General features: G+C 39.9%; 2 protein-coding genes across 3 annotated transcripts; one reads left to right on the forward strand and one right to left on the reverse strand.

Moving 5' to 3' along the window:
• Window positions 1-2,437: 2,437 nt before the first annotated feature.
• LOC133801670 (uncharacterized) lies at window positions 2,438-3,967 on the reverse strand. The gene is made up of 2 exons (XM_062239916.1): window positions 3,140-3,967; window positions 2,438-3,040 (listed from the first exon to the last, which is right to left on the reverse strand). The coding sequence occupies exons 1-2, from the start codon at window positions 3,653-3,655 to the stop codon at window positions 2,549-2,551; spliced, it is 1,008 nt and encodes a 335-aa protein (XP_062095900.1). The 5' UTR covers window positions 3,656-3,967; the 3' UTR covers window positions 2,438-2,548.
• A 5,753-nt stretch (window positions 3,968-9,720) lies between these two features.
• Window positions 9,721-13,923, forward strand: LOC133801738 (2-succinylbenzoate--CoA ligase, chloroplastic/peroxisomal). 2 transcript variants are annotated; one of them, XM_062239994.1, is made up of 10 exons: window positions 9,721-10,072; window positions 10,167-10,239; window positions 10,888-11,056; window positions 11,170-11,268; window positions 11,511-11,608; window positions 11,767-11,960; window positions 12,605-12,732; window positions 12,884-13,254; window positions 13,374-13,588; window positions 13,685-13,923. In XM_062239994.1, the coding sequence occupies exons 1-10, from the start codon at window positions 9,873-9,875 to the stop codon at window positions 13,812-13,814; spliced, it is 1,677 nt and encodes a 558-aa protein (XP_062095978.1). In that variant the 5' UTR covers window positions 9,721-9,872; the 3' UTR covers window positions 13,815-13,923. The 2 variants fall into 2 exon arrangements, with proteins under 2 accessions (XP_062095978.1, XP_062095980.1); XM_062239996.1 differs by lacking the exon at window positions 10,167-10,239 and having other exon boundaries at window positions 9,933-10,072.
• Window positions 13,924-14,537: the final 614 nt, after the last annotated feature.

The following is a 14,537-nucleotide window of genomic DNA, read 5'->3' on the forward strand; positions in this document are numbered from 1 at the left end:
CCGGGGCTGGAATCATTTTGATATCCCTTGAGGGACATAGATTCCACTCGGCGCTGAGATTCGGGTTCAAGGCCTCCAACAATGAGGCCGAATACGAAGCTTTGCTGGCCGGACTAAGAATAGCCCAGAAGCTGAAGGCAAGCTACGTTCAGTGCTTCAGTGATTCCCAGCTTGTGGTAAACCAAGTTCTGGGCGAATATCAAGCACGAGGACCCAAGATGGCTGCCTACCTAGCGAAGGTAAAATTTGAACTGTCCACGTTTGGGCGAGGCTCAATCGAGCAGATACCTCGGGAGCAGAACGCTAACGCAGACGCTCTTGCCAAGCTCGCCACCTCCGGAGATACGGAAGCTCTGGGTTTAGTTCCAGTAGAGTTCTTGGAGAAACCAAGTATAGAAGAAGAAGTCAGGACGGAGGTCGAGATGATCGACGCCAGGCCGACCTAGATGACCCCCATCCTTGAGTATCTCACCGAAGGGAAGCTACCTGAAGGGCGTAATGATGTGCGGCAAGTACTGTATCAAGCTCCTAAGTATACGATGGTAGACGGGGTGCTGTACCGACGTGGGCACTCCCTACCCCTCCTATGATGTGTTCTTCCAGGCGAAGAAAAGGCCATCCTGCAGGAGGTGCATGAGGGTTTTTGCGGAGATCACACCGGGGGGCAAAGCTTGGCCCTAAAGGTCCTGAGGCAAGGATATTACTAGCCCACTCTGTCCAAAGACTCGATCTCGTATGTCAAGAAGTGCAACAAGTGCTAGCGATTCACCACAGTTGCCCGAGCTCCCCCAGTCGAGCTGAAGATGATCTCGTCCCCATGGCCGTTTGCAGTTTGGGGGATCGACTTGGTTGGCGCCCTCCCTACTGGAAAAGGTGGGATCCGTTACGCCGTGGTGACCATCGACTACTTTACGAAGTGAGCTTAGGCAGAACCTTTGGCAACGATCACTTCCAAAAAAGTCCTCAACTTCGTGGTTAAGAGCATTATCTGCCGATTCGGGCTACCCAAGAAAATCGTTTCCGACAATGGGACTCAGTTCGACAGCGACCTCTTCACCGAATTTGCGAAAGGTACGGAATTGTGAAAAGTTTCTCCTCCGTGGCCTATCCTCAGGCGAATGGCCAGGTCGAGGCCATCAACAAGACGTTAAAGGCGAGCCTTAAGAAGAGACTAGACGAAGCGAAGGGGGTCTGGCTAGAAAGCTACCCCAGGTTCTGTGGGCATACCGGACCTCGCATCGGACTCCTACGGGTCATACTCCTTTCTCACTGACCTTTGGGAGTGAGGCAGTCCTCCCTGTGGAGATTAAGGTACTTTCGCATAGGGTCCAGGCATATGACCAGGACTGCAACCACGAGCTACTTTGCACTTCCCTCGACTTGGTTGATGAAAGACGAGAAGATTCGCAACTCCAGCTCGCACATTACCAGCAAAAAATCACTCGCTATTTCAACTCAAAAGTCAAAAAGCGCGCCTTTAGCATTGGCGACCTGGTCCTCAGGAGAATTTTCTTAGCCGGTAAGGATCCCAAAGATGGAGTATTGGGACCGAACTGGGAAGGGCCATATCAAGTCATCGAGGTCATTAAAGAGGGAACTTACAAATTAGCTTGGCTAGATGGAGGGGCAGTCCCACGAACTTGGAACGCCATCTATTTGAAGAGATATTATCAATGATTCCCTTGTAAGGCCTAAAAGGCCATCTTTTATGTATTACGCAATGAGAATTAACTTTTCGTTTATGATTGTACATGTTTACTAGTGTAATCTAAAGTAACCACGAAAGACCCTTTCCCAGTTACTTGGGGGGCATATGGTACCTAGATATAACCAGGTTGCCTTAAAGACTTAGAAGTTAATTTAAATCGATTGATCGTTGTCTTTCTTAAAAGACACGAGATATTGATAAAAATTAACGCGAACTAAGTCCTATCCTGGATTTAACCAGTCATAAAACTTAGAAGTTAATTTAAATCGATTGATCGTTGTTTTTCTTAAAAAGCACGAGATATTGATAAAAATTAACACGAACTAAGTTTTCAAATTAAGTTCCTGGACATAACCAGGTCATAAAACTTAGAAGTTAATTTAAATCGATTGATCGTTGTTCTTCTTAAAGAGCAAGAGATATTGATAAAAATTAACACGAACTAAGTTTTCAAATTAAGTTCCTGGACATAACCAGGTCATAAAACTTAGAAGTTAATTTAAATCGATTGATCGTTGTTCTTCTTAAAGAGCACGAGATATTGATAAAAATTAACACGAACTAAGTTTTCAAATTAAGTTCCTGGACATAACCAGGTCATAAAACTTAGAAGTTAATTTAAATTGATTGATCGTTGTTTTCCTTAAAGAGAACGAGATATTGATAAAAATTAACGCGAACTAAGTTTTTTAAAAATAGTAACTAAAATGTGTAAAGGCAAAAGGAAAATAAACCAATTATAAGTAAAAATTAATTGTCTCGAGGTGGAAACACCTCATGCAAAAGTTACACAAAAAAAAAATGAGAATAATAAAAGAGTGGATGCAAAATGGAAAGGCCCTAGGCTCCACCAGTCGGCCCCGTGGAGGTCGCCGTCTCGCCTTCCTGCTCGGCTGCGACGGAGGCTTCCCCGGTCTCAGAAGGTGCTTCTTTCTGGAGGCGAGCTTTAAACCCCTCCAGCAAGGGCTCCCAGACGTCCGCTCCCGAGAAGGAGAAGTCGTCGTCCGGGTTGTAGGCCCAGCAATGGTAAAGCATGTCCTCCATGGCGATTCCTGAAGCTGCCTTCTCGGCTTCCAGGGCGGCCTTGGCCTCCTCGGCCCCAGCCTTCGTAGTGTCTAGCTCTGCTCGCGCAGCGGCGAGGGCGGCTTTGGTAGCCTTGACCTCCTGAAGCTTGAGATGGGCTTCTTCCAGCTCGGCCTGCGCGGCCGCCAGGGCATCCTTGGTCGTCTGCAAGGAAGTTTGGTGGGTGGCCACAACCGCCTGATGCTCGCCCCTCATATCCTCGAGCTGGGCCTTGGTCCTGGCTATGCTCCGGTGAAGGGCCAAGGCGCTCTGCAGAAACAAAGAGGCAACTGCCTTAGAAAAAAAAAAGAGGAAAAACAGGGCAAGGCGTGATAATCAAAAATCATAAAAAGGATAAGGTCAGCTTACCGTTAGGGCCATGCCCAATGAAGATTCCAGTACGCCCACCGGGCTCCTTGTTTCGATGGCCCTGAGCTCCCTCTCGTTGAATCGGTAGAAGTGGCTGACGGCGTAGTTCGCCGTCTCATACACCGTCCCCCGAAAGACATCTGGAATCTTCTCCAGGTCCTGGGGGTCAACCGGGATACGCACCTCGGGAGGTGCAATTGCCGAAGCCCCGGGCTCCGCCCCTGTGTCCCGGACGAAGGCCGGAGCTTGCGAAAGGGGTGGGGGCATGCTCCCCCCTACAGCAGGAGGTGCAGTTTCCTCGATCTGGGCGGCTGGGGGCTGCTCTTTCTCCTTTGCAGGAGACTTGGTTGGGGTCCCGGCGGCTTTCTTCGACATCCGGAGCTTTTTCATTTTGGGCCCAGAAGCCCCAGCGGAGGAGTCCCCTCTGGTGAACACAGTTCGCAGATTCTTTCCTCCGGGCTGAGACATATCTTCTGTAAAAACAAAGATATGGTTAGTACACAAGTTAGCAGTCATGCAAAAACAAAAACAAAGGGAAAAAAAGCGAAATTCAAGTATATATATGTGCTAAAGGGAATCCTACCCCCCGAGCTAGAAGAGGAATCTATGGTTACGACCATCGGCCCCGGAGCTCCTGCGGGGGAATCTAAGTCAATTACTTCTCGAGCTGGCGCGGGTTCCGGATCCGAGGCTATCTCATGACTAGACTCTTCTACGTATTTCCTAAGACCCGGAGCTACGGTGCCCTCCCGAAGTGATGGCCATGACTGAAGGTTGGTCCCATACTCCTCAAATAGGACCGACCTAAAGGCTAGGGTGTTGTCTACAGCTATGGTACCCCTAGGACGGTTACTTTCATAATCCAACACGAGCTGGTCGACGCAGTGGAGCAGGGTTTCATCTAAGTCTGGGTCACTTCGATGGCATTGGACGATCTGTTTGGGATTGAACCTAGCAAGCCGGGGGTCTGCAGTGGCCCTATCTAAGTTCCTAAACATGTATGGGTTACCTTGGCTAGAAGGACCTGCGACTACTCCGGACCGGATCCTCTCCTCGTCCGTTCTTTGGGCGACCTCCAACGCCCGCTTCCTCATCCTCACGAGGGGCACTTCGTCCTCCTCATCTTCATCCCCCGCGACCTCCTCCGCGATGATAGGCCTCGTATCGCGAGCTGGGGGAGGCACCCGGGGCCTCCTCAGGTTCAGAGTCTGGCTTGGGGAGATCAGCTTACAGGCCAGCATCGTCTCGTCTATCACAAGCTGACAATAGTCCTTTTCACTGGGGGCAAGCCCGCCAGTGTCTTGTACTGGCTCCCGAGGATCACAGGCTTCTCTGTCCTCGCGAAGATAGCTGCAGAATAATTCTAAGTCAGAAACGGATATAGGGGGAGCTAACCAATACTTAACTTACAAGCTAAGGGTGCAAGGCACTTACGAGGACGATTGAAGTAGTGCAGCTCGCAGTTTCGGAACCCCGTCGACATAAAGAATTGATCTTTGAAGTCGTTGGGGTGGCTGGGGAGCTCGATGACCGCAGCCGTGTTGGGGAACCGGGTTAAGTAATAGAACCTGTCACCTCGCCCCCGCTGCTCCGGGCTGGCCTTGAGGCAGAAGAAATACAGAATGTCTGCAGGAGTGGGGACCTCCCACTCCTGTTTCAAGAACAAGTATCTTAACCCTGCCAACAAATGGTAAGAGTTGGGGGGGAGCTGGAATGGGGCCAACCTCACGTAGTTGAGGAAATTGGCGAAGTACTGGTCCAACGGGAGGAAGGCCCCCGCCTTGAAATGTTCGTCGCTCCAGGCCGAGAACGCCTCATCAAGCGACGCGCAACTCCGCTCGCCTTCTAAGGGAGGTCGGGCAATCACGGTTCCTCTCCCCAGCTCGATGTTATGGGAGAGGAATATTTTGTTTACCCTCGCCTGGTCAGTGATCTTCAAGACGATCCTCTCTGCCTCAAAGAACGCGTCAGGGGCCACCTCGAGCTCCCGTTCCACTACTGGCCCGAAGTTGGGAATCGGGGATTCAACCATCACCTCATTTCCCTTGTCTTGTTGGGAGGACGAGCTGCCTACGGACCTCTTGGGAGCGTTCTTCTTGGGTCCCATCTGGTCGCCTAGCGAACAAAAAGAAGAAATTTTAGAAAAAGGCGACCTAAAATGGAGAAGAATCTGAATGTGTTTCCTTGACAGGAGCTGAGGTAAGCCCAGCCCGTGGAGAGTGAGACCACGCGGTTCTGTGAACACGCGCCTGTGCTCCCAACAGATCCCCGATTACTCAGAATTCGTGTGTCAGGAGGGTCAGGATAGAATTTTCCTTGGAAGGAAAGTTTCAGTAGGCAAGAAAGGCAAAACCGCCTGTGAAGCGTGTCCCCTAAGCTACCCGGTTTTGCACCCAAAATACTGGGTATTTTAAACAAGCATACCTAAAATCCTACCCAGAAAATTTCTCCAGAAAACGCACCAATGCTCCTAAATGGTTTTCTACTGCAAAGATACCCTAACCTAAAAGGCTTTCACCCTTCATGCCCAAAAAAAACCAACAAAACCTTGCATGCGGCTACAATAAATATTTACCTAAGCTACAGTGAAAAATAATTTCAAAACATGCACAGTCAGGAGACTTACAGAATGTTCTGGTTGAGAAGAGGATGAAGGGATCGCCTGGGTTGGGGCTTCGTCGGAGTAGTTGATTCCAAAGCTTAGAAGGAGCCCTTACACCTGAACTTCTTGAGTGCTGGGAATGGCAGCCGGAAAGAAGAGGGTTTTTTCTTTTGAAAATGAAGAGAGAAGAAGAAGAAAGTTTCTGAAAAATTTCAAATGAACGGGTGGCCCATGCATAAGGTGGCCACCCCTTTTATATACGTGAAGGGCCACGAGAGGAGGGCTGTTGGATTGCCCTGATGTGGGATCCAAGGCTCTCCACTCGAAAGACGAAACAACGGCTGAGTATAGGCTAGGCCATTAAATGCGGTTCTCGGAAGACGTACCATCACCAACCACGATGTTCCACGTATTCGGCGCCTGCGTAAAATGTGGAATATGAAGAGTTCATGGGGAAGCCTAAAAGCCCCTACTGTGGCCCTATGCGACGTTGTGTACCACGAGCAGGGGCTTGGTGGGCAAATGTACACCCTGGTTTTCCCACGGGCTGTTAACAAGCTGAGATACAGCCTAATCATGTCTACCACGTGGACATCCCCAAGACCGGAGCTGCCATCGAAAGATCCTACCTCCTCAGCTCGAGGTAACCTAAGGGTTCGCCCAGATTAGACTGGGTTTGGACTCTGAAGGCCACAGGTCGAGGGATGCATCCAGCTCGTGGTACGAGCTAGAGTTGGAGGCTATGACCTTTTGTAAAGTCAACCACACAAGGTAAACGTGCATATATCAGACATCACGTGTCTGATATATCCCTGACTTCTCGGACACGCAGCGTGAACGTGCGTATTCAGACACCCACGACTGGGTTGGGCCGTGCGGCCCATTATCCCCCTTACCTATTGATTAGACCACACTTATGTGTCAGGTTTTAGGAATTAATCATGAATGTCACAGAGTTGACATGATAGGTAAGAAGGTCACGAGAAGACCTTCTTACCAACTCCCAGGTGCCCTCTCCTATAAATATGGAGACCCTGGGAGTTGCAAAGGGTTGGATTCTATTGTGTAAGAAATACCCTGTAAAAGAATACCAAGCATATAGCAATAATATTGACTGGTGGAGTAGAAGAATTTTAACATTTGAACCGCCTAAAAACGTAATTGTGTCACCAGCCCATTTTCAAAGATCATTCATCTATTTCGGTTCAACATAAGCACTAATCTCTTCCTCTTACTTTCTTAATTACCTGTTGGCGAAGACCCGCGTCAACAGTAATAATACTAAATTAAGTTTTTACAATTGCCACATTAAGTCCTTGAAATATTAAGTTTACATCATTAAGTCCATTAAATTTTTATTATTAATATTTCAAAACTAATAACTAAAGTGCTATAATAACATAACATGAAAACAACAACAATGACATCTCCAAACTGCTAAATACTATGAAAAAAAATAAGAAAACTAAATATATTTATAATTAATATGATACAGATATAAAAAAGAATATATATTTTCTTAATTAGATTGGATCGGTCCGGTTCCTAATTGGATTTTCATAATTTCATCCGTCATCCGATCCAATCTGATTAACATCCAACCTTACAAATCCAATCAAATCTAATTATAATTGGATATCTAGTTTTTTGTAATTGGATTAGTTTTGGGTAAGCACCCCTAATTATTTGTAATAGAGGATAGCAATGATTAATTTTGCAAAAATACGGGATATCAAAAGAGTAAAGACCATTTATAAAATTAGAATTAGTCCCACCTCTAAGCTAAAAAATTTAGAGGGTGTTTGACACCTTAACTAAAAAGCTGTTTTTTGTTTTTAAAAGCTAAAAACTGTTTTATGAAAACAAGCGGAGGTCTTAGGCATTGTTTTCAGAAAACAATTTTTAAAAACAAAGGGCCTGTTTGGTATTGTTTTCTGTTTTTTGTTTTCAAAATTTTGTTTTCAGAAATAAGAACAGAAAATTGTTTTTGTAGTTTTCAAAAAATAAGAGTTGTTTGGTTAATGTTTTCTAAAAACAATTTTTTTAGTTTTATTTTTTTTAAAATCTTAAATAAAAAATTAACAAATATATTTATAAAGAGAAAAATATTTTAAAAATTTGTAATAAATAATGAGATAAAATAATTTGAAAGAAAAAATGATGAAAAATAAAAAGTAAAGTTAGGAAAAAAACTTGAGAACAACAGAAAACAACTTTTTGTTGTTCTCAAAATTTTCTGTTTTTTGTAACTTTGTTTTTAAAAATTGTTTTCTGAAAACAATGCCAAACACCCCTACTTGTTTTCAAAAAACAGTTTTTAACTTTTAAAAACAAAAAACAGTTTTTTAGTTAAGGTGCCAAACACCCTCAAAGTTACAAAAAACAGAAAATTTTGAGAACAACAAAAAGTTGTTTTCTGTTGTTCTCAAATTTTCTTTCCTTATTTTCTCACTTCTTATTTTTCATCATTTTTTATTTCAAATTATTTTATCTCATTATTTATTACAAACTTTTAAAATATTTTTCTTTTTGTAAATATATTTGTTAATTTTTAATTTAAGATTTAAAAAAATAATAAAATTAAAAAATTATTTTTAAAAAACATTAACCAAACACCTATTGTTTTTTGAAAACTATCAAAACAGTTTTTTGTTCTCATTTCTGATAACACAATTTTGAAAACAAAAAACAGAAAACAATACCAAACAGACCATTAGCTCCTTGGTGGTGACTTGTGCTAGACGAAGGGCTTTCCCTCTCCCCTTTCCTTTATTTTTTTTTTCTTTTCATACAAAAATTCCCTTTCCTTCTATTTGCTTCCAACGATAATGTGAATCTACTGATTTGTTCAATTAGTTTTTTTTTTAATTTTGATTATTATATTTCATGATTAATATTTTGAAAATATTAATTAAACAAAGCCTGGGGTATATAAAGTATATTTAAAAATAAGTTGATCAAAATTTAGTAGAAAGTTATATTTTAATTTTTGTAAAAAAAAGTCTCATTCATTTATAATTGTTTAAAATTGAATATCTAAATTTGTGATGTTTTAAATCTTTTATCCCTTTTACCTAGTAATGGTATCCCATGAAGAGCACCCACTAGGCTAAACTAGCTAATTTCTTAAAATATAGATAAAAATAATAAAATGAGAATTCAATAAGTAAACTAAATTTGAGCTATTTGTCACATTTTTTACTTTAATGAATAGTATTACTCTATCTATTTATTGAGTAAAAAAAATTTTTTTTTTCTTTTTCTATATTAATTATATTTATTTTATTTTCTTTCTTTCTCTTTTCTATTTGAGTATTTTAATAAATAAAAAAATAATATTTAAATAATGTAAAAAATATATATAAAAAATAGAGAAACTCGTGTAATGTAAATATTTGATGTAAAATTAAAAAAATAAAACTTTTGTGAGATATTTAAAAAGAATAAAGTAAAATATCTATTGTGAGTGCTATTAGCATATATGTAAATCAAGCTAGTCATGGCTTAGCAAAATTTAGTCTAGTAGTGTTGGATAATGAAAATGATTGTAACTGGTTGGAGGATACTCATCCCCATATCCCATACTTTATTATCATAAACGATTATCTTAATTTATGATAACATATACTTTTCCTCAAAAAAAAATGAAGATCAATTGATATAAAAACAAAACAAAGGAATCCAAATTAATATAAACCTAATATAAAATCCATTCATATAATAATGAAAAATGAGACATAAGATAATAAATTATAGAAAAAATAACATACTGTTACCATAATTTTCAATTATAAATACTTTTACCGAAAATTTTCTTGTGTCACAATATAGATTTTTAGTTTTTTTTGGAATAGATTTAGTTATTCATTTTAATATTTGTCAAATTTTTTTGTTTAAAAAAATTCACAATGAAATAATAATGAATAGTTTCGTATTATTATGTAGGTGGAAAGTGATCTAAATCTATGTACGATGATTGGATGGTGATATTGTTATCCCCAAAACTAATCCAAACGACATTTCCCGCCTGGTCAAACCAGATAGCGTTTTCAACTCCATGGCATGGCATAGCAAGAAGAAGAAGAAGAAGACCTCCTTTGCTTGATTCCCAAATTGCCCCTCTTCTCCACAATGTCTAACTACTCGCAGCCCCACATTTGCCACTGCCTCACCCGCTTATCCACTCTCCGTCGCAACTCTCCGGTCACCGTCTCCGCCCGCCGCCGAAAGACTGGTCCGGAGTTTGTGGACGGCGTCTTTGACCTGGCTCGAGGTCTTCTCGGCCTCGGTCTCCGTTCCGGTGACGTCATCGCCGTCGCCGCTTTGAACAGGTAAGAAAACACCTTTATTCTGGTCCGGAGTTTGCGAGTCTTGTGATGAAATGGTAATTGGTAGCAGAAATGGTTGATTGAGGTTTTTGATCAGTGAGTTGTATTTGGAATGGTTTCTGGCTATCGCTTTTGTGGGCGGAATAGTTGCTCCTCTCAATTACCGTTGGGTGAGTCTTAATATTGTTAATGTTTTGCATTCATTTTCATTCTTGTAATGTATCTTCTTAGTCTTGATGATGATTCACTTGTATACTATGGACGATATACTCAAATTTGATCAAGAAAAAACAGAAAAAGAACATGAAATGTTATCAAATTATTGGGAAAGAGTTCACTGAATATAGTGATATGAAAGCAGTGAAAAAGGGATTTGCAGGCTTTAACACTGCAGCCAATTGAGGTTAGCAGGATTCAGATTGAGTGTGCGTGTATGTGGGAGAGAAGAGGTTCGAGTTGTTAAGTATGCCTTGTTAGTGTGCATTTTCTCTTGCTTTTTGGCTCATTTTTTAAAAAGGGAATCCTTAGTGATTAAAAAATATGTAAAATCCTATAGAAACACTGCCCCGACTCTAATTTGTCACATAGTTGCTTGTTTGAATTTGCACTACTCTCCTTGTTGTTCTTTTGGGATTTTCCATGAAACTTGTTTTAGGCCTTATGTTTGAATTGTTGCCAACGCATAAAAGAGAAACCTGGAAAAGAAGTAGTAATGTAACATGTCAACCACTTCGTTTTTCGTTTAAAACTTTGGGGAGAACTGGTAAATAAAACGAAGATTTTTACACTAATAAATTCCTCACTATAATTTTTCACAGAGCTTTGACGAGGCCCTATTGGCAATGGAAGCAGTGAGTCCTGTTATGTTGGTGACTGATGAGAGCTGTAACTTATGGTCTTCAAAGCTCCAAAACTATGATTTTCCTTATCTAAGGTGGCATGTTTCATTAGAATGCTCTGACTCAGAAAAGTCAAGTTCAAAGAATAGTATGACATTTTTTTATAATTTTTTCTTGCTTACCTAAAATGTGTGCTTTTTAAACCCCCTCTTTCACTTTCTTGCTGGTTAAATATAGTTTCATATTCTTCTGTTTGTCCAGCATTAACTACTGAAACACTAAAGAAGCATTTTGTGAAAGATTCATCATTGAATTACTCCTGGGCACCTGATGGCGCTGTTCTTATATGCTTCACTTCAGGTAATAATCTGTGTTTTCTTTTGATGATATCCAATTATTCGATCAACATTGTCTAAGGAATGAACCTGAGGAAGAGAATCTCTACATGTGTATGACGAGAGAATACTATATTTGTAGTCTTTCAGCTTCTAATTGTACTTAGAAGTCACCCCTGAACTCAAAACTTCAAGATATAGTTGCATAAAGATTTAGAAAGAAGATTTTTTAAGTTTTAATTGTCTGATTATATGTTTTATTTATAGGAACCACAGGAAGGCCTAAGGGAGTTATCATAAGCCATTTAGCTTTGATTGTACAGTCCCTGGCTAAAATTGCCATAGTTGGTTACAGTGAGGATGATGTACGCCTTTCCTCATAAACCATGTCTGTTACTCCATTGTTTGTACTTTGCAATTTCAAGTTTATGTCTTTCAAAATTACGTTTTAAGCTTTAAGCAAAGTTGAAAAGTAACTGAAGGAAGTAATACTGATTGATTTTTTCTGTGTGTATATATGCAGGTGTATTTGCATACTGCTCCACTTTGTCATATTGGTGGTTTGTCTTCAGCCATTTCCATGCTACTAGTTGGAGCTTGTCATGTCTTCGTACCTAAGTTTGAAGCCAAATCAGTCCTTGAGGTCATACAGCAATACAGTGTCACTTCTCTAATCACAGTACCTGCAATGATGGCTGATTTGATTTCTTCAACAAGGTATAATATATTTGTGTGATAGACCCATGTAGGAATCCTCAAATCAATAGGCAGAAACAGAGAGAAGTTGGGGGTAGAAGGAAATAGACAATAGGCATATCTGACAACTGTTGTTTAGTTGAACAAATTGATAACAACATACTAGAGCCATGAGGTATTCGAGGTACCTCAACTCTTCCTAGAGCAATGCTCATACAAAATCACAATCAACATACTGCTCTTAATTTTCTCTTCTATGTATACAGTATACTCGTACTCCTCTATCACAGCTCACCCATACCCATTACTACAATTACATATGTGCCCCTCTACTACCCGTATTGTACCAATTCTCCCACTTAACCCCTCTCAGTAGGTACCTAACAGTTAAAAGTTAAGAACAAAGGTGTGAGGAGTTTTCTTATCAGATATTAGTTAGAGCCATAACCTCTTTAAGCGATTTTTTACCTTAATTTGCTTACATAGAATAAATAATCAAAACCTTGAATTTGAAAAATAAGCTGGTATTTCAAATAGGAAATGGATGTGGTGCTCTGAGTTTTCACTCTCTAGAATGTTATATCACTCGCATTGTCCGCTTAAATAATAAAAATCCATAAAGGCCGTTCAATAGTTTTCTAAGTACATATCTTCAAATATGTTAGGGAAAAAGATAATTGGAAGGGAGTAGAGAGTGTCAAGAAGATATTAAATGGAGGAGGTGGTTTGTCAATTGCACTAACCAAAGAAGCTGTCAAATTATTCCCAAGAGCTAAGCTTCTCTCAGCATATGGTGGGTCTTTCTCTTGCCCCACTTAATCTATTTCAGTCCACTCTAGCATAATAAGATCTTATATATATATATATATATATATATATATATATTATAAGACTGTCCGCTGCCTAACATACTCGTTTCTTTTGTATCCTTCTAATTTGCATAGGAATGACAGAAGCATGCTCTTCCCTAACCTTCATGACCCTGCATGATCCAACAGTACACGAAACTGTTGATATCTCAAAGACCATTCCAGCACACAAGCAACAAGGTGTCTGTGTTGGAAAGCCAGCTCCCCACATTGAAGTAAAGATCTGTGTTGATGGGTCTTCTTACGTTGGGAAAATTTTAACTAGAGGCCCTCATGTAATGCTTAGATATTGGGACCAAAGTCCCCAAAAGGCACCAAGCTCCATGAACCAAGATTGGCTTGACACAGGTGACATAGGTTATATAGATGACTGTGGTGATCTTTGGCTCATTGGAAGAACAAAAGGTCGAATCAAGAGTGGAGGGGAGAACATCTACCCTGAAGAGGCAAGCATACTAATATTCTCTTATTGCAAATTACAAGTACTTAAGTTGATTTAATGGATTCTTTAACATGTCTCAAAACTCAGGGTTAGTATTTAGTTCTGAAAATCTCTGATCTTTAGGTAGAGGCAGTTCTGTCGCAACATCCAGGAGTTGGGGGCGTTGTTACCGTGGGAATTCCTGATGCTCGGCTTACAGAGATGGTCATTGCTTGTATTCAATTGAGAAGTGATTGGCACTGGTCAAATGGAAGTTTTGAGCATTCAGTTGGGACACAAAAGCAATTCATATCCCATGAGATTCTACAACAGTATTGCAGAGAAAGGAACTTAGCTCGGTAATGCTCTCCTCCACCTATCCATACCTTAGAAATGTTAAAGGCGTGTTTGGCGATATGACTATTTTTTTCACACTTGATGATTTTTTTTTTCAGGTTTAAAATACCTAAGAAATTCATGCTTTGGACTAAGCCATTTCCTCTCACATCAACTGGAAAAATAATAAGAGAACAAGTTAAACGAGAAGTAGTGTCTCAACTACGATCTTTACATAGTAATTTATGATTGTTATTTTTTGTATTCATAACTCAATTTTTTGATGTATTTTGGTGATTAACCATCATTTATTGATTTGAAGAATCTCATAATTAATCCAATATCAAGTTGAGCCTCATCATGTTTTGTTTATGGATAGGAACTAAAAGAAATTTAATATTGTTTAATTGTGGAACTTTTTGCCTCTTTGTGCCTTAAGAAATAAACCCCAATATACTCTATGGTATGTTTGGTATGCAATAAACATTGAGTTTTGCGACCATTGTGCATTATCAAAACAATGAATGTAACTAATTAATAAAATAATGAAGTTTAACTTTTAATTTATACGAAAAATTGGAGAAACTTAAAGCTTAAATTAAGATTATAAGTACCAAAAACAAAACAAAAGGAATATACCACTAAATGCCCTTTTATGGGGCTACTGGAGAATTACCTTAATACATTTTGTTTTATCATAAAACTGTAATAAAAGTCTAAAATATATTCAAACATGTAAATATTCCTTAATTTACATATAATTCCTATTCAGTTGTATATAACTAAAAAAAAACCCAAAACATTATTTGAAAAATGGTTTTTATCTTATAAAAAAAGGAAAAACAATTTTACATGTTTGATTAAAGTGTTCAACATTATCAAAACTAAATTGATGTTTGAAAGCAGCCTTTTCAAAAATGAAGTATTTTGCAACTAACTCCAGCAAATTCTCCTAAAACATATATAGTTTAC

The sequence above is a fragment of the Humulus lupulus genome, chromosome 9 (genome assembly GCF_963169125.1).
Source record: "Humulus lupulus chromosome 9, drHumLupu1.1, whole genome shotgun sequence".
In the NCBI taxonomy this organism is placed as follows: domain Eukaryota; kingdom Viridiplantae; phylum Streptophyta; class Magnoliopsida; order Rosales; family Cannabaceae; genus Humulus; species Humulus lupulus.